General features: G+C 35.5%; 2 protein-coding genes across 9 annotated transcripts; one reads left to right on the forward strand and one right to left on the reverse strand.

Moving 5' to 3' along the window:
• Window positions 1–590: 590 nt before the first annotated feature.
• LOC135678119 (flowering locus K homology domain-like) lies at window positions 591–13,681 on the reverse strand. The gene is made up of 7 exons (XM_065190519.1): window positions 13,521–13,681; window positions 11,791–12,085; window positions 7,125–7,371; window positions 4,660–4,808; window positions 4,276–4,545; window positions 3,994–4,188; window positions 591–1,014 (listed from the first exon to the last, which is right to left on the reverse strand). Exons 2-7 carry the CDS (start codon window positions 12,067–12,069, stop codon window positions 832–834), a joined length of 1,323 nt encoding a protein of 440 aa, XP_065046591.1. The 5' UTR covers window positions 12,070–12,085; window positions 13,521–13,681; the 3' UTR covers window positions 591–831.
• A 1,990-nt stretch (window positions 13,682–15,671) lies between these two features.
• Window positions 15,672–22,053, forward strand: LOC103990909 (protein WVD2-like 3). Of its 8 annotated transcripts, XM_065190521.1 has the most exons (9): window positions 15,760–15,866; window positions 16,078–16,155; window positions 16,234–16,387; window positions 17,044–17,479; window positions 18,008–18,096; window positions 18,175–18,268; window positions 18,360–18,431; window positions 20,145–20,255; window positions 21,533–22,053. In XM_065190521.1, the coding sequence occupies exons 3-9, from the start codon at window positions 16,335–16,337 to the stop codon at window positions 21,827–21,829; spliced, it is 1,152 nt and encodes a 383-aa protein (XP_065046593.1). In that variant the 5' UTR covers window positions 15,760–15,866; window positions 16,078–16,155; window positions 16,234–16,334; the 3' UTR covers window positions 21,830–22,053. The 8 variants fall into 8 exon arrangements, with proteins under 8 accessions (XP_065046599.1, XP_065046598.1, XP_065046594.1 ...); XM_065190527.1 differs by lacking the exons at window positions 16,078–16,155; window positions 16,234–16,387 and having other exon boundaries at window positions 15,672–15,804; window positions 17,052–17,479; XM_065190526.1 differs by lacking the exons at window positions 16,078–16,155; window positions 16,234–16,387 and having other exon boundaries at window positions 15,751–15,866; window positions 17,052–17,479.
• Window positions 22,054–22,565: the final 512 nt, after the last annotated feature.

A 22,565-nucleotide genomic window follows, 5' to 3' on the forward strand; every position in this document is an offset into this window, starting at 1 on the left:
TTCATAACATGACACTCACAAAACTGTATATCACTAAAAAAATAAAATAAAATAAAATAAAATATTAAAATTATCTTTTTACTCATCACTTTTACACCGATCAAACAGTTAATGTCATATGTTATATTTTTCATGAATACAACTAACAATATTAAGACAAATAAAATTATTTATCTCACTTTTAAAATTATAAAAATATCAATATAAAATTTTTAAATATAAAAACTACAATACCAATTTGACCCAAATACAAAAGATAATCTATAATTAACAACGCCTAAAAGCCCACCTTATTAGTAATGAATCCTAAAACTCTATCGTTGTCGATCAAATTTACTCAACATCTAAGAAAATTTAAAGATTTGGATTTATGCTCCTCGAATCTGGAAATCGAAAATTTAAAGGAACCACATGCTGACACAGTATGGTAACAGTATTACCCACCACCACCCTTTCAGACCATGTCTTAAGAAACTAAGGTCAACCGGTTGAGACGGCGTAGCTGATTCAACAATGGAGCATTTTAAACGCCCCCAAGAAATCATCTCTTGGCATCGTAAACAAATAAAAAATCCATAAAAAAAAAGGCAGGGATAAAAACCATCAGAAATAAATAATATGTTCAATATCAGATTCAAAAGTAGGACGTACTGGAAGAAACAAAGAGATGTAAAATGATTTATGGTGGCTAAATGTACAGCCAGAAATAAGGTCTGAAGTTGCTAAAGGTCGCCAAGTAAAATCACAGCATAAATCTATGTAAGAATATACTCTTCTAAGGGGTAACTCCAATGAGAACATAATATCAGCTCAATAAGCCTCTCAAATATCCTAATACCCATAACTGCCACCGTAGGTTGAACCATATCCTCCTCCAGAGTGGGCCACAGGACCAGTGTTCGATGGAGGAGATCCATACATGGGACCATGCGGTTGGTAAGAATTATAACCTGGATCCATGGAACCCATCGAGCTCTGTGAAGGAGCTGGAGATGGAGCTGCAGCCATGAAATTCTGCAACAGAAAAAAAATAATTTAGCCTGCCTAACGGCAAGAAAAATCATCAAGCAAAGGGCGGAATGCACAACAGACCCCCAAAAAAAAGTTCACATGGAACCAAAATAACTTTTCTTTAATATCTTTAATATTAATCATCAAAATCTTTAATATCCACCCTAGTCCCATTATTGACATATTTTCCATCGTCAGATAATCACATTTTGATTTAGGATAATCAACTGATGTGCTGATTTTAAGTACTTGCTTATATAACTAATTTGGGTTGTTGAATAGGGCTGCAGTTGATCAACAAATAACGAAAAGGGAAAATGACCAACATGACCAACATATTATTCAAGCACATTACATGTGAGATTCACATGATCACCATGAATAGTTGGTTCACAGATGATAAAAACCTGTACACATGCCATGTGCAGTGGCACCCCATGCGAATGGTTCAACTGACCAAGATTAAGTTCTAGCACCTTGGCAGTTTAAAGTTAAACATCACAATACATTCAGGAAACGAGTAACATTATTTATTTGGGACTATAAGTGAAAAAAGAAGGAAATGTCACACACACATTGCTCAATGCATTGCACAAAAGAAATATCATGTAACTGTAAAACTCCTGACATCAACTCCTGGAGCTAACACCAATTGTCTGGACACATGGACAAGGTTTTTGCACATTCAACTTAGTAAATGATCTCTTCATACATTCAGTGCTTATGATTTTATTCAAAAGAAATTCATACAATCATGGTTGAATTACAACGATAAATTCTCTATAGTTGTAAATTGAGCCCACATAACAAATGTATTGCTGAATATGCACACCTATGCCTTCAAGAAAAGAAACATCCCTCACTAAGAATCCATCCACATTTATAAGCATTTCTGAACCATTAACTATTTCAGATGCTCAAGACCCATCCACAACTCCAAATCTTTCCATCCCTATCCGTTCCAATTAGCTTTAAGAAACTAAGATAAGCAAGGATATGCACCTATCATGCAGTATCAAATATATTGGTTTCAATTCTAGAATCCTTGATCACAAGAATTGCACTTCAGATCTCACAGTAACAAGAGTTATTAAGAGTTGAAATAGAAGGGAAAAAAAGATCAAAAAGAAGATTCTTGTCAATCCCAAGAAGGAAAAAAAGAAGATTCTTTTAGAAGTAATAATTACTTCTAAAAGCTCCATCTTCATGCAATGGCATCAATTAGTTATAGATTATTGTCAATCCCAAGATGTTACAAGAATTATCGGATAAGTTTATTTAAGACTAACTATCAGTTTGCTTTTCATCCACATTATCCATATTAATCCGATATGTTGGACTGCTCATGCCAAGAACTGAGAATTATGACATGTCCAAAGAAATATCTTGGCAAACTCCAATTATCTCTCTATGTTCATTTTCAGAAGATAAGCACTACCAACAGCCATCACTTACGTTTTAAGTGCAATAGATCAACTAAAAAAGCAAAAATAAACTTAGATGGAATACAATCAACTGTGTATGCTCACATATAAGTAAATATAACTGTGAAGTACTTAGTCCATGTGCTGCAACCAAACTTTTGTATAATTAGCCCTTTTTTTTTAACCAAACAATGATCTTTAGCATGGTTCTACTTTTTGCTCAGACCGGTACATACGGGGCAATACGTACCAGTCAGATGGGCAATAGGTTGGCAGCACAGACCGTTGCACATGCCTCCCATAATTCCCATAACCATGTATACTCAGCTCTTAAATAAATTTTATGGCACGTGCCAACATACCATGTGTCAGTAGGTTAGACCCTAGTGAGCCCATACCGGTATTCGAACGCCAATCCATGCGACTGTACAAGTACTTGGACCTGAGACCTGTCTAAATTTTTCTTTCTTATTTATCATTAATGGAGTCACTGATGCATTGTTTTGTCAATTATAAGAATGACTTAGATCCTCGATCTGAGTGGAAGATTCCTTGGTTTTGTATCAAGATCAAATACAGATGAAACTGCTGAAATGATTCCTATTTCAACTTTAAAGATAAAGATCAAATGTGAACAAGAAAAAAATAAAATTCTGTTTCCTATATCGCAGAGCCAAATGAATTCAGATCCACAACAGAAAAACAAACTACAACGTAAACAATTGCCTCTAAATCAATTGCAACCAAGAAACAAATACAACTGTCTCCTACATGCTGAGCCATTTCAATTTGGATTCATAACAGAAATATATAAATTTCAGGCAGAAAATTGCCCCTGCACCAACCTATGACTCTGAAATGCTAACACAATATTATTCAAGTCTCATGTGGCAAGTAAATTGACATCTCGAGAACACTTAGATCATATATCTAATCTACAATAGCTAAAAGTTATAGATGATAGCCAAAATTGGCTTAGAAGACCTCTGAATGGTATGAACATATGCTTGAGAGATCTCCTGATATAGTAGCCAGAAGAAGTGAAATGAGTAATTTTACTGAGACATTGAGAGATAGAGGAAGATCTAAAAAATATAAACTATAAATAAAAATTTAAGTACTCTAACTTAATTAAACATATTGTTTTTTACACATCTCAAAACAGCAAAAGCTCCCTGTAGCCAACCCCAAAAATTTGAGACTTACAGTTTTGTTATTGTTGTTGTTTATCCTAAGACACAAAAATACAAGCATAATATATACACAAATTATAAAGTAGGACACTATATTGGCATATATGGGATTAAAGAAGGCATTCACACTTAATAATGGAAACAGATAAAAGAATAATTATCATATATCTTCTCCTGAGATTAAAATAGATGAGAAGAAACAAGAATTAAAAGGGAGCTGATTAGACCCTGAAAAAAATCCACTTTAAGTTACTGAAAATACAGCATGAATATTTTAGAAATCAAACAGTTCTTTAAACAATAGAAACAGATGTATAGCACATAGAAGAAGTAGATTATCCAGGTTATAAGGTCATGGACTACACCTGTATCAACTGCTGGGCAGTTTGAACTTGTGACGCACTCCCAGTAATCTCAACAGTCATCTCTCCAGGGACCCCCCTTGTTTCTTGTATGGTTATGGTCGCCCCACTAGCACGACGGATATAGCTAATATTTGCACCAGCTTCTCCAATCACAGCATCAGCATAAGAAAGTGGAATCTGCATATGCTGTGTAACCTGTCGAGAACTCGTCAGAGTAAAACAAGTGAAACAACATACTCTACTCTTAAAAGCACTTGTTTACCCATACTTTTGAAAAAGTACCTGAGAAATCATTGATGATGCCTGTTGATTTGCTGAGTGGACACCCATTGGCGGTGCATTTTGTCCATACATGGAAATTCCTTGATGCGGTTGCTTCTCTAATGGGGGAAGGTCGGGTGGAGGATAAAAATTATCATGGGCTCGTGGAGGCATGAATTGAGGATTGCCACCATAAGCTGAACCACCAGCACTTGGGGGAAGGCCTGGAGGGTGGCCCCAAGGTTGAGGTGGAGGCATGTTCTGCTCCATATGCATATTTGGCAACGACACCTACACAATAGAGTCATAATTTGAAACTTTTAGAACATCAAGAAAAACTCTAAAATATTCATCAAATTTGTGTAATACACAGTTCAGTATCATACTTCAAATGAGTTAACTTACACGCTTTTCAAACAAAGGAAGAACACTACGATCAACTAGAAACTTCCTTAAATGGGTTGCAATTAGTTCCACTGCTTTATGCATCCCAGTGGGCTCTCCTTGTATCTCAACAACTCTATCATCTGACAGAGCAACAGGAGGTAGATTTTCTGCAAAAATTGGAGCAAAGTAAACACAAACGAGCAAGCATCTAAGAAGAGACCATAGTCAGCATGAACAACAAACAATAATAATTAATTTGCTGGTCAATTTCCAACAAACCCAAGGGAATTTTGCTGTCAAGTTTGCAATTTCATGCACTGATAGTGTACCAGTCAGGACTCAGAACAGTACCATACGGTCCAGACCAGTGTACTGAATGCCAGTACATCAATATGTACCAAGTTTTAGAAAAACCTGAAAAAAAGCTGAAAAACAAAAGAAGAAACTTATCGGTACAAGTCATATACCATACAAGGTCGCACAAATACACCACTCAGACTGAACAATCGAGGCAGTATTGCAAACCTTGTTTCACTAACAATGACAATGATTTTTTAATGACGGCAAAAGGTCCATGTAGTCAACCCCAAATAATTGAGACTTGTGACTTTGTTGTTGTTGTTGTATGGGCAACAGAAATAAGGCACCAATTTACAGGCAAATCTCAAACTTATTAAAGAGATCCTTGCCAAATAGTAATTTTTGCACTTAAAAAATCTAAAATATTAGAATTTTCAATCTGCACATATCAGTTTAATTGTCTCGATAACTGGTTCAACACACTGTACAAAGGATTAGTCGAATATACAACTTCATCGGATAAGAAATGAATTGCAAGTTCATTCCCTATCTACGGATTAGCCGAATATATTGCAAGTTCACAACTTGCAAATTTACATTACCGTCAATATGCATGTTTAACCTTTGTGAACCACTGAGATGAATTGTTAAAAGTTAAATCTAAGATTACCATGACATCATTACTCATCCAGGGAATGTGTCATATACATGCTCTCAGCTTCAGATAAAGGTCATTCAGGCATTTATATATCTGTTAAAGAACAGATATATGGCAAAGAAAATGAACTAGTAATGACTCAATAGGTACATGAATAGATTGACACGTACTCGTCGTCATAAGGCATGTCCTTCCAATAAAAGATGTCCCTAAGCACTTCAAGGATGACTCAGAAAGCTATATCAGGAACCTTGAATTAGATATTGAAATATTAAGCCCATTAACAGTGTAAAAACATTATCAACAACAGAGATGCTAAGATTCAAATTTTGCTTAGATACTGATATTGTAGCACTCCTCTTTCATTAAAATTGTGCTAAGTGAGCTGGTTATGTACAGGTGTTGACAATCATGCTTAATGCCCTCATGGAAAGTCCAGACAAAGGAGGTCATAGAGGCTAACCAGGATAGCTGGCTGAAATAGAAGAGGCCACAGTATAGTCATAAGAGCATATACGTTAGCTACGCTCTATAGGTTCTTCCACTTTCTTAAGGCATAAATAAGCCAAAATACTTCACACTGAAGATCTGAAATTGAGGCTTGCTCTAGCTATGCAAGTATCCGAGTTTGGGACTGGTTCTAAAAACGTAATTGCATGATTGCACAAACAGGCACCATTATAAAGAATAATATGCACACAAGCAATATAAACAATGCTTTCTGTGTCCCTGATCCATTGTATCCTTTCTCATAACAAGCAATATCATTGTAAGAAAACCATGAAAGATCTGAATCAGTCCATGTCCATGCTTCATCTGGTAAGCCTTTCAACAGGCACTCGAGTCAGAACGCTTGCTGCAAGACTGAGAATGCAAGTCATGCATCTCTTTCTAAATCCATAGCTTTTAAATAGGTTTTACCATTTCCTAATCCTTATACTAGTGAGTGCATTTTTAATAAACAGAGAAGTTTCTATCATCCAAGAGGTGGAAGTGAAATGAAAAAGTAGTAAAATGACAAGTCAACATAAAGCTCCAAATGAGTTATTCTCCAAACCTTCAAGTACTAGAAAGTGGAAACTACTCTAACTATGTGAGATATTTTAGTCCAGACACAGAAAAGAAGCTGCCATGAGAAACAAATAAATTACATATTATAATCTACACACCAAAACAATGAAATAACAAGTAAAGACATACTTGCCACATAAAGTTACAATATGTCAAATCACTTTCCAGTTTCATTTTTTTTAAATTAAGAGGTCCACAAGAAACCAAAACTAGCAATTATTAATTACTTTAGTACATACAACATCACAGACTAAGAGGCTGACAGTAGTTAACTGTAAAGGAAACAAATCATAACCTGACACTGGGAATCTTAAAGCTGCAAGTATCTATAAGTTACTAAGATACAACAGTGATCATGAAAGACCATTTCTTATTTTCTTACAAGGAAAAAGGCAGATTATAGCTTAAAAAGAAAAGGTGTAAAGAAAATATAGAAAGGTCTAGACAATCATACCAAGAATGCGGACAATGGAGTTAGAAGCCTCTTGAATGGATTTTATTGTTGCTCCCTGTTTACCAATGAGGCTTCCTGCTTGTGTAGCTGCCACAAGCAATCTTGTGGCCGCTGTGTTACCAGCACCTGATGGAGCATGACCAGATTCCCCGTCTAAACCATCAATTATCCGTTTATGAACTCTAAGCAGACCATCCATAGCAGGAGAAATGGAAGCATCTGGTTCCTCTTTTGCTGAAATCATTACCTTCACAAGTTCCAAGAAACAACAAAATATCACATAGAGCAAAAACAGTAAATTAGTAATTTCTCCAACTGACAATGTTACTCTTACATAGGAAAACAATGACAAAATTAGATAACTATGTGGCAAACCCAGAAACATGAGAAAGGGAAAGAAACAACTTGATGTATTCATGATAGAGACAAGTCATAGATCAAACCAGAAATTATACTGTGGCACATAAAATTAGTTCCATTGAAAGGGTAACTTGCATGCTACTTAGTTAATCACGATGAAAAAGGATGATAATTCTACAGAACATTAAAATCTCTTTTAGCAGAACTAGGTTAAGTTCTAAATTTACAGTTTTTGGTTTGGCAAATTATAAATGTATTTCATTTGCACAGGAATAACACCTACATTACATAGTGCAATACACTGTCTCCTAGTTGTATATACATCCACTAACCACTTCTAAAATAAATAAAGAGGATCAAGATTTGACATATATAGTTTTTCAGATGTCATTTTGAGGCCTAGTCCTTTTTGGTGGCAGATAATGCTACAAATTAGTCACAACCCTTGTAGAGAGAGCATAGTAGCATAGAAATCAGTGTCCCACAAAATAGTCTACATAGCCATGTAAATAGACATAACAAACACAGTACCACCATGCCTCATTGTTCCAAGACTGACCTATCCTGAATAACTACATATGCAACTCCATATGTAGCCCACATAATCATAAAAATGTGTCATGACTACTACTAATGTCAATACTACCATATCATTACTTCATATGATGTCTGTGAATAGAGGATAATAGCTTAAATTGTCACCCATTCTATTCAAGCTTAATCACCCAAATTAATATACAATCTTGTACCATAAACTTGTAATTTAACTTCATCCTGTAATTGTCAATTACTATTTCATATTTTCATGTATACCATAATATTTATTTGTTGATTGCATATTTCCTATTTTTATATAAGCATATAAAACCAAAAATATTTCAACATGTTACATATGCATCTGCATATAAAGCCACATACACATACCACACACCATGTCCAGGAAGGAGGACATTTTCCAATATCTAATGGAATACATGTCAAGGATGATAATATTAACCCGATATTTGCAATAATGAACCTAAGAACGATTATGAAACCTCTTCCCTGATGTTTTTATGGAAATAAAAGGTGGAGAAAGCTGAATATCAACAAGATCCGAAGCAAGTATAAATTAATTACTTATGTGCATTTAACCTTATTAACTTGACTGCTTTTGTTAGAAATAAAATTTGATTGCACTCAGCCTCTCAAATCCAAAGTTTTTATAAGCACATTGAACACTGAGATCCTATGTAGCCTATGTGCAAGATGCACGCTTTAATGAAGCACAGCAGACATGAGCACCTATGAAATCTTTTTTTATGACACTAAATGTAGAATGGAGAAATAATCACCATTTAGTAATCAATAAACAAAAAAATAATTACCAATCCAATAAAGTATGATGTTCATCAATTCCTGTTTGTTCTGTTTCTCTTTATCAAATAAAAGAATTTACAGACCTTTCAGAAATAAATTCTACTTGGTACCTCACGTCACAAATCTCACAGTTGGTAGTAAAAATAAAATTACCAAAAGCAAGAATATGGCATACCAGCTCTTACAATGGATACTTATGCAAATGTATCGTCTGAGAATGCATTAAAAAAAGCTTTGAACAATTCTATAAAACCAATAATTAATTAGTATACCTAATTTTCAAACAACAATTATGCCAAATTCTTCTACATGAATGGATTTATTGATTAAATATTTCACTCAAAGACATTGTATGCAAAAAAAACATTGTTATTACATAACAAAGGATTGTAGATCATGAAAAGAAACCAAACAATTCAAAGTGGTACTTATTGGAAAGGATATGTAGAACTATGATTATTCCTCTCAATTAAACAGTAAAATGATGACCAGATAAGCGCCTCCTTAGTCAGATAAAACTTTAAATTGTTTGATTTCCTAAATAAACACATGAGAATTCAGAATTCAAATATCCATGACAGTAATTTGAAAAAGGCAGGCTTAGTGTCAACTAGTCTTAATTGACTCTTGGAATACTGTGGAATATTGTTAAAAATTTGAACTCACTCATTATGTAATCAAAATACTTCAAAATTTGAAGTGCCACACATGTTTAAAGTCATGCTAGGCAGAAAAATCTATGATTTTTCTATGGTGGAGCTTTAAGTAATTAGAATCCATTTGGATCAAGTGCAAGGACGTAAACTCCCTAAACCCCAAATTGCCAGCAGCTTTGTGCAATGAGCCACTCTTCTTTTTATTATTATAGCCACAAACTGTCTTTAGAGATTCCAAAAATTTTACATCGTATCTTGTTCATTTCTTATCTTTCTAATTTTATATTGTCTTAGTTGTTAGGTCCCACTTTTCCATTCTACATTACTTTTACTCTACCTATTCATGTTACCAGCAGCTGTCTGTCAACATCAAAGGGGCACCAGAACAGATCATACATACTGAAATGCTTACAACAGCTTGAAGATGATGAATAACGCCAAATGAGACTACTGCCTGTATCAGATGAACAGACGGAATGAAAAACATCAGTCACTGAAGTCTAAAGACAAAAACAATTAAACAAGATGCAACAAGAGTTTCCAATGGCCGCTTGAGTAGTTATCGTACATCTTCAAGATCTGAAAATATAAAAATCAGACCTCCGTCTTTCTTAAACCTTAATAAAATAGCCTATCCAAGTTTTATGATAGTCCATGTAGCATGCTGCATGGGAATTTTAGCAAAGGATCATCAGCTAAAGCTTATCTTTTTTAATCAGTTGACTAAACTAGCATATTACAGCTTTTTACCACCATATTCTTTTATAAACACAGTTTTTCATTTTCTGACTTGATACTGATTTTAGCTCTGGAAACATAACAAACCATGCACCAAATATTCGTTCTTCTTAATTATTCCATCTACATATAAATTTGCATCCATAAATGGTTAGACATGTTCATGGGTAATACTGATCAGCACCTTTTTCCATTTCTCAAAAGATCAATCTTAGTATATTGATTCAATGCAAATTTTAGACATGACTGTATTAATCTCGCTATCAGTTACTATATATATCCTGGATCTGCAACATACCTATCAAGTAGCCTCCGCACCACAGACCTTTCTACTCATCAAGAACATATTGATCTCTTGTTGAAACGACAATCAAGCAAGTTATGGAATTACCAGAAACAATGTGAAGCTTGATGGTCATCCAACATGTCTAGCCTTAGATAAATTCCAGCACAGATGTTCAAAGACTGATATTTGCAAACTGCACCTTTGTTCTTCTATTTTTGATTCACAAGGACAATTTCATTTGTTGCCTTAGGTCTGCAGAAAGAACCTGCAAAGATTCATCTGGTTATTATGACTGAAGGCTGCAATGGGAATGTTAAGTGTTTGTCTTAGGTGATCTTTTCCCCATATGAACATTATTGTTGACTGCGTGTCCTTTTCTTATAACATATGGTAGATTCAATCTTCGAATCATCAAGTTCTGCCTACTTAGTGTGACTGAAACCTGATTTATGATTTCACAATTTGAAAAAGACAATATATTTGAACCTTAGCAAACAAAAATCTAAGAAGTACTCTCAAGATTTTCATTGAGGAAATATTCTTGATTATTGAAGAGATATTTAGACTTTCAAATACTTCCAAAAAGTTAACTCTAATTAGTTGTGCCTTCAATAGGAACGAACAAAAAAGTTGGGTCTGAAATATCAAGTGCCAACATTACTTGTGTGAATCATGCAACCATTCAGCTAATTTTTTTTAATCACACAACCAAGCTTTTATCAACTTTGTTTTATGGTCATTCAGAAAATAAACACATCCTAAATGAAGCAAACTTTAGATAAAGTGCAAGCAAAAGACAGGTTATTTGCATATCATAAATGAATCATTATATTATAAAGCCTCGGAGATGATTTGTGATTTAACCAGTTTGCAATATAAATACAGGCACCTCTTATTTTGCAAAAGAGAACAAATCATAAGCAATTTTAAGAAATAAACAGATGTCACACGTGGGTAAAATGCAAATCATTTAATTCTATAAGCCAAATGAACAAACAAGGTGAACATGACCTAGCAGCATAGACATAGTATGCTGCACAATTACGATAGAAGCAAGTAATCAGACAGGTATTTTTTACAATTCTAGGATGAACAACTTGATAAATTCGAACAGCCTGCATAATGTCTAGAATGCAACAAAAAAGAAAAATAGCATGATAGCTAAAAGATCATAAAATTGGATAGCACAAACCCTTCACAGCATCTACAATAGATATATGGTAGTGGCACCTTAACTAGAGCACCATCAAACTAATGAAATACTTACTGCCCTTTCTGGCACTCCAGGAGGTCCTTCAAGAATCTTTATCCGAGCTCTTGATTCCTCACACATTCTTTTGATGAACTCTCCTTTGCGGCCAATGAGACTGCCCACCTTGTGAGCAGGAATCAAAATGCGGAAAACACTCTCTCCTGGCCACCCAGGCCACTTCTTTTCACCAGACTCTGCTTCCAACTGACCATCAGTTTCTTGTTTCACTTCGTGTGAGTTTCCACTTTCTACCGGGACCTCTTCTTCCACAACATTTTCCTCAATGTCATCCATAAGATGTTGAATTAAACTAAGATCATCAAACATCACAGATGCAGATGTAAGAAGCCAAAAACTAGAAAAGCAAATATAATCAAGCATAAGAAAGCAAATATAATCAAACATAGCCAGTGCTCTCAGAATAACATGGATCACTGTATAAGACTATGCATGGAGAGCAAGACAAGTTCCAAAAAACAAGAAGAAGAATGAGATAATCCCAAACCAGATGTTATAGACCAATAAGTGATACACAAAAAATAGGGCAGGTTGCATGTTTGAAACCAATATAAAAGCAAATCTGGATGAATAAGCATCTTAAAGTAAGCATATTAAAAAGAAAATTGGATATTCCTGTATCTGTTTCAACGTCAAATGTCTACTTTCAACACATGTACAGAAATAAGTGTGGCTTCTTTCAGCAGTGTACATTGATTGTTCCATACCAGGAAGAGACAACCTAGAACAAGGGCCCATAAATTCCAGCTTTCAGAAGAAAAAAAATGTTTCTGCCCAACTAAAAATATCTAGCTACCAAAAATAGAGTCTGGATATTGCTATTGCATTTCATATAAAATAATTAAAACTACCATACCACCTAAATATGTCCTTGAATTCAAAAATATGACCTTATACTTATTTCCACACTTTTCTATTTCGTATTTTCCTCATTTAGTTACCTTTCTCATTTTTCAAACTCTGAATATAACTACTACCATACTGCATGTTTCGGTAATTAAGCAAAACACAAGCATCTAAAAGTAGCCATTCATGACAAGAACCAGTATCGTGTTGGCATGACTGGATAATTAATCACAAAAGGTATCTCCAATCTGCAGAGGTTTAAGCCAAGAAGTATACTTCCAATAACAAAAACCAGTTGATCCGTAGCAAACAAAACTAGATTTTAAGATATATCAGACTAAAAACAAAATCTACTCATATACAACCTCTTTCTTACCTATACACCAAACACAAAACGATTTTAATCTAGTATCTAATTTTATATGATTTTTCTTTTCTCTTCCAATAGAACTACAGGTAATCAAAACTTCCATTTTCAGATTGCACAAGTGTACAGCTTCTTGCTCCTTGTTAAGCAAATGATCATGATGAAAGAACCTAGTAACCTTGTAAACAACAGCACTTTTGCAGCATTATGATTCACAGATTTCATAACCAACGCTCAATCGTACTGACAAACACTAGTAAACTCGAGATACAGAGGCCAATCGAGAAAACAAACGAGACTCAAAAAGGAAAAAAGACTACGAATCGTTGAAACCGTAAAAATCACGTCTCTACTAACAATTCATCACAAAAAACCCCGACATCTCAAAATACGATACTCAGAAAGGGTCTCAACGACTCCACGAAATGCCTTCGAAGAAAACCCTACAGAAAAATCATAAACCAGAGCTCGAAGACGCAGGAGGAGCAGAGGGCAAAAGATCAAGGCGGCCTACGGGCTTTGGCGCGAGTCCTGGCCGACAGCGGAGGGGCCGAGGGAGATCCAAACGGGGAGGCGAACGAATTCGAAAGCTCTCGAGGCTGAAGACCGAGAGGCGGGACTGCCCCGGACAACGGATTAGGGATTACGATGAGAGAGAGAGAGAGAGAGAGAGCGAGTCGATGCGGACAAGGGTGAGACTGCTTTATTATTTATAGTTCCTTTATCCGGCGCACGTGAGTGGCAACGAGTGTTTGCGTCGTCTCCGAATACTGCGCACGTGAGCGATAGACGGGAACGGGAGACCGGTGGTGAAACCCATTGGGACACCTCGTCTCTCATAGGAGATGGGCCCACGTCAGTACAAACTTACTCAGCTTACAGGCCATGGGTTATTGCCAGCACGAATCTCGACGCAGTAAAAACTTAGTCGACGCCTGTAATTCTTGATGATAGGAGATCATAGATAAGGCTCGATTTTTTATTATTTTTATTGCCTAATCTTTGATCAGACGTCTTTCAATTCCGATCCGTCTCATGTAGATGTTCCGAACATATGGAGGGAACTCAACAAATTAGATGATTGACTCTTACGGTATCTCAAGTTGTTATGGAAGATCTTATATTGACCTATTATGAGTGGAATAAACCTTTCATGATACGTTGACTAAAATAAGTCAAGCCAATACCACAAGGCTTAGGCTTGGGATGGGACAAGTTTAGAGATACGAGTAAAAAATAATAAAGTGAATGGTTCAATTGATCTCTATTATGCCATGACAAGTTAAAGAAGATATAGTATCATAATTTGAGTTATCTATATCAAAATTTATACTTGTTGAATTAAATTATATAATATTATAATAATAATAATAGTCATAATATGAGTTGATGGAGCATGTGAATCTTGTTGAACGAGTGTGGATACATTTGGTATCGAATCAAAAAATAGTTGATAGAAAGCTAATTGTTGAAATATTTGGAAGATAAAGACTTATGATAGACCTAATAGTTGAGTAGGGAATGCTTGGGTTGATGAAAGCTTGAATAGCAAAGTTTAAAAGCTAGAGATTCAATCATTTTCGATCCTCTTAATTTATCCAAGACGAGCCTATATGATTTCCTTGGCATGGTAGGAGGTCCTCTTTTTATATCAAATTGTTAAATTAGATTTTGATTATCTGAGATAGATATCGATTCGGAGTCAGAGTCAACGAATTATATTTTTTTTGTTTGTCTTGAAAAGTTGATGAATGATTCATTCTCATATGCTTTTGAAACCTCAAAGACTGCTTCGAGGGTGCTCTCGACAAGGTCCCTTCAATATCTAATCTAATAGTCAATTTAGAAGATTCGATTAATTTTAAGTAAAAGTTATAATATATTAAAAATGTATCTGACTAACCCTTTTATAATAGATATCGATTCGGAGTCGGAGTCAACGAATTATTATTATTTTTTGTCTTGAAAAGTTAATGAACGATTCATTCTCATATGCTTTTGAAACCTCAAAGACTACGTCGGAGGTGCTCTCGATAAGGCCCCTTTAATATCTAAGCTAATAGTTAATTTAGATGATTCTATTTGTGGACTCAAATAGAAGTTATAATATATTATAAATGTATCTGACGAGCCCTTTTATAATAGACTACAATTATTGTTACCTCCACGATACATGTGAACTATAAAGGTTATGATGTGCTTCTTCAAGACTTAATTTCGATCGTGATATAACGAATCCGAGAAATACTAAGATTCTACCCATTTTATCGTGTGTTATTAATCATGTGACGATGGAAATATCGATCAATAAATTAATTAATATTTATTTTAAAAGTCAAAACATGAATGATATGGATCTTAGTAAAGATTCCAATTAGGGTATGATCTGACATGATTCCTTTTATTAGCCTTGAGGTCAGCATTTTGCCTTCAAAGTCCTCCAACTTATTATAAACACGAGAAATTGCAGTGGGCATACCTCTCCTGGAAATAACTTCTTTCGAGGGGTAGAATGCAAATGTTGCACGAAAATCCCTAAAGGGCGTTTTGGTAATTTAATGGAGGAGGTGATCGAGATCCGCCGTGATGAGGTGGCGTTGCTTTAAGAATTGCCTATAGGGATCCCGTCACCGCAGATGACGTCCACCGTTGAGCGCTCCGAGCTGGCCGTCGTCCGTGACGGTGCTTCGTCGTTAATTGACGGCGTTAGCTTCGGTCGCAGCTATAAGTATCGGGCGGAACAGCGGTCATCGCTATTCCCGAGGGTGGCGGACGTAGGGAAGGGAAGGGGAGCCAAGGTAAGGAGACCGCCTTAGAACGAGCTTTAGATCTATCCGATCGGTGCTTGGAAAAGGATTTCGTAAGTAACGTCTGTCGATCTCCTCCGTTTGGGTCTCTCATTGTTGGTTCTCCGTCTGTTTCGATCCGTAAGCTATGGAATGCGTGACGGATTGCATTCGGGAGAGCCAGATCTCCGACGGATGTTTGAGATCTGGTGCTGTTGTGCGGATTTTCTGCTAATTCTTTTATCCATTTTGAATCCTATCCACCCTTTGATTCGGTGCGAACAGGCGTTTTCGGTGTCGGTGGAATGCGCTTTCTGCTGTTAAACTGATTCTTTCCGATGGCTCTAGTGACGTAAAATAATGGTCTGCTTTCCTTCCACTTCCTCATTGGCCTGTATTGTATTCTTTTACTGGGGATTCCTTCAATAAAATACTATTCAGGTAGGGCAAGGAGTTCGGCCGTCGCTTTTCTGTCTTGAAATGAACAACATTTCAAGTAACAGGGCTGTCTCATTTGCTCTGTCGCATTGGTATACCTTCAAATGAATCGCTGTGCGTTGTCGCCTTCAAAAGCATCACTTCCGCGAAGGGTTTGGTACTTATTTACAGTTAGGAAAATTCTTAAAAAATTGAGGTGCTAAAAAAAGGTTTTATTTGATTGTTTGCTGAATGAATGATCATTTGTTGGATTTTTAATGTTTGTTTTATCCCTGCTGCAATAACTCTGGCGAAAATAAGATGCGTAAGTCAATAGATGAAAGAGATTTTAGAATGGAGTGGATGCTATGCAAACCCAAAATATTCAAGAGCAACGTTCCTTCCATAGTGTCATCACATTGAATGGAAAACTGCAAATAGACGGAAGCCTTTGTGGACTCAAATAATTTGGAAAATGCTATCTGCATTCAGAGAGTGCCACATTCTATGGAAAGATGACCGAGCACTTTCATTAAGAGCATACTTTCAACTGGTTGCACATGATCCTGCCATTCTTCATTTCTTTCGTTATTAGATGTCGCCAAGGGAAAATGCCCCAATAACTTAGTTCTGAAGTTAACTCTTCTTTGGAAGTACTAATTACTTGAGCGCATTTGACCATTGATTCATCTTTTGGATGAGAATATTATGATTGCATTTATAGGTTGGTATACATCTGGTTTGTGTTTGACTATTAGAGTCAGATATATTTAGTTTCCGTCTTTAATCATTTGCTATATGCAGAATTCGATTTGTATGATTAACTTTTTTCAGTCCAATAGGTAAGGAAGGTACAGTAATGCCAATGGATGAAGAAGGAGATAGTGTCACACCTGAACCAAATAAAACTACTCATGCTATCCCTCCCAAAACTTCTACAGTGACTGTGGCAGATGAAGCTACAGATAACAATGAGAATATTGCAAATTCTGATGTGGTGCATGTTTTACCTCATATTAGAAGTTTGAGTTTGGATAGGGACATGACAGAAAAGAAGTATGGTGATCAGAAATCAATAAGTCATATGTCAGCAGCATCAAGTTCTGCCAAGGCTGTACGATCTAACCACACTGTTCCTCAGCCATTTGCTCTTGCAACTGAAAAGCGTGCTTCTAGTGCAAATCGTGCTTTTGTTGCTGAAGCTGCTAACGAGGGAGACAAAGATCCTAATGCAGATGTGCAATCGTCCGACGTCCAGAAGAAGGCTCAGGTCTTTTTCTTATTGCTTCTTATGCTTCATCTTTTTCCCACCTCCTCACATACCATGCAGCAATATAATGCATCCTTCGTGCAGTTCAAAATGTAGGTAATAATATTTCTTATTGCCCTTGGGTCAAATATTCAGTATATACAGTATTTAGGTGATTTTGCATACCCTGCACAACATATTGTGTTTTCCTATTCAAAAACAATTTTATTCTATAGTTGACTTGTTCTGTTTAGCTTTCTTGTGCTAATTTAAGGCACTGCACATTGAATTCTCATCATGATCAAGTTGCTTCTCCTCTTGCTTGATCTTAATTTTAAGCATTTGATATGAAGCATCAGAACACATCCTGTATCTTCATGATTTATCTTGCGCAACATTCCAAAAGATTTTTAAAATTGCACCTTGATATATTGGTACATGAGATTGCTGTGCTTGAAAGCATTTAAATTTCTCTGTGAAAAGTGCTTTAGCAAGTTCGAAGACTAGATCATGGATTTATTCATAATATAATTCTGAATGGGATCACAGAGTAACTTAACAGTCACGTCTAGGAGGCCATTGCATCCTGATAACATCATGTACTCAGATGAAGAGGATTCTTGCTCCATTACTTCTGCGTATCCTTTTCCAACTTATGTTTCTTGAAATTCCTTTATGTTTTTTGTACAAAGAACTTCTTCCTGAGCTACTCATAGTACTGCACCTTCTATAAGAAATTTGAAAGTTAATACAACAGTGGCAATTGCCCCTACATTCAAATGTAGTGAACGTGCAGAGAGGCGGAAGGAGGTATTTTTTATTTAATTATCGTTTAAATTTTTATTTACCCACGAATCATTGAATGGGATTTTGATATATGTTTCTTTTGTCCTATGTGTAGTTCTATTCAAAATTAGAAGAGAAACATCAGGCTCTCGAAGCAGAGAAACTTGAATGTGAAGCTAGGACCAGGGTATGACTCCTTCCATTTATTAGTTCTTGGGAGATATGGTACACAAGAAATTAAGTTTTCTTATTTACATATTTCCATTTTGGAGTTTCTTGACGAGACATGAACTTTCTTTTGTCCATAAAAAATTTATAGAACTTTCAGGTTTTAGAAATTTGCCTTACAACTTGCAATTATATATGGAGCTTTAAGTGTTATAAGGAAAAACATATTGAAGTATATGATCAGAATAACTTCTTAGATATTACTTCACAAAGCATATATATAGAAGGATCTTATCATATACCATGGTAATTGATTGGGTCAGCTTTGATGTTTATCTTGCAGATGCCTACCTTATTATGTTGAAGTTTGACTTGTAGAATGAGCTAAATTTTTTTTTTCTCCAGTAGTTTAGATATAAACTTTTTCCTTCTAGTATTTTATATCGAGTGTGTATGGACCTTTGGGTATCCATTATAGCCAAATGTAGAATAGGGTGTTTCTTATGATGAGTCTGATATCATATGAATCCTTTATGCCTCTCTTTATTTTCAAGAGTGCATTTATGCTACTTGGATACTTCACATTCTTGTATTGACCAAAATGATGTTTAGAGCTTATGATCCATTTATTTGGATACCAATATCTAACATCATGTTTAGTGGATAGGCAGCTACATGTTGATATTCTATAAACAGATTTCCATTTTTCAAAATTGATGATGTTGTCTTGACCATATCTTTGCCTATGATTTTGTAAGTATGTCATTATACTTGAATGAAAGCTAATTGTATCTGCAATGTGGTGTCTAACAATGCAGATGCTAGACATTGCATCTAAAAGTAACATTTACAAAATGCTTTGTTTCAAAGTTAAAAAAATTGTTTTATGTGTATTATCAACTATATCAGATATTAAGACCAAGAAAAAGAGATAATAAGTTTGTGACGAGAATACTCTGAGCATATCATGGAATCCACCATGAGAAGAAATTTTTTTGATGATTCATACTAAGAAACTGTTGATAATTCTCAGAAAATACATGTTAATTCAGGTCTAAGGCTTCATTCTTAACTCTAGGATACTTGTAAAATTTACCACATATAGGACAACTTAGCAACTTAAAAACCACCACAAAGGCACAAACCTTTCCTAGATTGACCCAAGCTCTAGCCTAATCTTACGTTAGAATGACAGTCCAATTCCTAATTCCAATAGGAAAAACTGATTTGCATAAGATATCCTCTCCCCTTCTCCAACGTTTATTTACTCTCACATTCTCGACCATATAATATGTCCACACAAGATAATAACTTGTAGTAAATAATGGAGAACTTTGAGAAGGCTGATTTTAGATGTCTGGCTTTGGTTTATATATTATACCAGAGGTTGATGGCTAAGAATTAGTGGTACTATCATATTATCTACATTTTGGTTGGTTTTTTAGTTTTTCAGGATTATTTGATGTGCAAAGGATACAGATCGAGTTGATGGCTGAGAATTGGTGGTACTATCTTGTTATCTACATTTTGGTTGGTTTTTTAGTTTGTCAGGATAATTTGATTTGCAAAGGATACAAATCAAGTTGATGGCTGAGAATTCATTGACCCTTATATTGATTTCTTTTTATGTCAATCATATAAAAAGCACTTGTAGCATTTGAGTAACTTTGTATAGTTATTATTGTCATTGTCATATATTGGAGTTTCACATCTCAACTTCTGATTTCTTCAGGAAGAGAAAGAGGCAGCTCTAAAGCAACTAAGGAAGAGTTTGAATTTCAAAGCAACGCCAATGCCTAGCTTCTACCATGAGGGGCCTCCGCCAAAGCTTGAACTAAAGAAGGTAATTGGCTGTCTTTGACTTGATGCAACTGTTAATTCAAGCAAGTTATAATATATAATGAGCCGTTGTGAATATAGTATGAGTAGATAAAACTTACTTCCTAGGGTTGTTAACAGGCAATTGCAGTGGCCATTTTGTACTGTTTCCACATTGAACTTTCCCATTATGAAAGAGGCTTGAGTCCAACAAATACAGTTGCATGCTAGGTCAGCTTATCATTTACTTCATTGAACATGAAGTAACATATAGATTACAGACAGTAGGCGGCAACAGTCAAACTCATTCTCTTTTGTGGGTCCACATAATAAGGATTTATTTAATTGTATTGTTTGACTTTTGCAAATTTGCTTAGCCATTGAACAATTCATTATACTCATATTTCTCAGTGCAATTTTACTTTAACAGCATGAAACTTGAGGCTCAGTGTGCACCAATTTCTTGCCAAAATGAATTATGAAATTTGGGGAGGTTTCATATCATTATCCCTGCAAACAGATAAATTTATTTCTGTGTCTTGAACTGTAGTTTTTCATGTCACAAAGGAGCCTCAGTGCCAATGCTTACCTTCTTGTGTGAGTACAATGCAGTGAAGTGCTGTGTCCGAGCATGCTAGGCAGCACATATTCAGTTTGTTTACTCTTTCATAATATAATATGATATTACTTGTAAATTCCTAGAATATAAATTGTCATCAAGTTATATATATATATATATATATATATATATTATGTTGGGATTCTGACTGATGAATTTTATTAATGGTAGACAACTATGCATCTTTTTGACAATCATTTATGAAATTGGTTTGACTTTTGCATTAGTGAGCAGAAAAAGGTGGAATATCTGTTTATCATAGGGCGTGTAAAGTTCAATTTTCTTCTTACATGATACTTCCTATAGCATCACATATCCCACAGCAAAGCTATTATGTCCATTCATCCAAGCATCTAACCTATTACCAACATCTGTTCTACTATTTTCTCTCCCAGTAATATTCTTATTTGCTATTTAGATTTAATTATTTAATTTTATAAGTCTTGGCTTAGATTTACTCTATCTTTGGAGGAAAGTTGCCTCATGCAAACTTCACTTTCATTTCAAACAAAAACCATCTGGAGTATCATATCATGCCATCTTATATTGAAGATGTTGTGATTTCTTCCATCTATTTGGATCACATGGACATCCTCTGATATTTTCTCCCACATGTTTACTTGCTGACATGTTCAGATTACAAGGATTGCCTTTAAAACTCTCTTTTTTTTTTTAACAAACAGCTGCCTCCAACTCGGGCTAAATCACCCAAGCTTGGTCGACGGAAGAGCTGTAGCGACGCAAGCAATCTGGCTTTAGGAGACTACGGTAGGCATCAACATCACAATTTTGGTACTTCTGAGGATCCTCCGAACAAGTTACAGAGTAATACCAAGAACAGTAACACAACTAAAGCCAAAGAAGGGGTTAAATCCACGAGGGAGAAGTCTAAGCATCAAGGTGACGAGGTAGCAGCTCCGGCTCCCTCTGACAACACTGTGCAAGGTCAAGCTGACACTGGTGTCAGTGTGCAGCCCTGATGCTGCATTTCCATGCTCTTTTGATCCTTAATTTTTCTTAAATCCAACCTATAATTTATCTCTACATGAAAGTGTCAGCTTTTGTAGATTGGTAACCAATGTGAGAAATCGTTGTCACTGTTGTCAATTTTGTATCTATGTTACGATCCTGACAGTCGGTGAGAACTGCTGGAAATACTTGTCTCGTTAACCTTTTTGATTTGAATTATAAACTTGAAGCAGAACACTTGCATTCTGCACCGTAAAGCCCTTCGTGATTGTGGGGGCCAGTTGCCAGCTGGCACTTGCATTCTCCAGCATAAAGCCCCCTCGTGATTGTGGGACCCAGCTGCCAGCTGGCACCGATGGTGCCGGTAAATGGACGTGTTGATCAACCCTGTTTCCTACCCGGATACCACGAGATGAAACGTTTTTAATTCACCTGCATTAGAACAGTTTTTATTCCACCAACCCAAAGTTTTACCTGTGGTAATAGGAAATAGAACGATGGGTCCACATAGTTTATCTCTTCTTACTTTTTAAATTATATAATTAAGGGTTAAGATATATTTTAACCTAGATGGTTTTGTTTATATATCTCTTAAGTCGTTATGATGTATTCATATCTAAAATGATCTTTATATTTTTTTTAAAATATAATATATAAGCATATCTCGTCAAGTTTGAATTAATAAATGTTAAAATTTGCTTAATCTCCATCAATGATCGAAGGAGGTGTTGTCGTGAAAATAACTAT

The sequence above is a fragment of the Musa acuminata genome, chromosome BXJ1-7 (assembly GCF_036884655.1).
Source record: "Musa acuminata AAA Group cultivar baxijiao chromosome BXJ1-7, Cavendish_Baxijiao_AAA, whole genome shotgun sequence".
In the NCBI taxonomy this organism is placed as follows: Eukaryota; Viridiplantae; Streptophyta; class Magnoliopsida; order Zingiberales; family Musaceae; genus Musa; species Musa acuminata.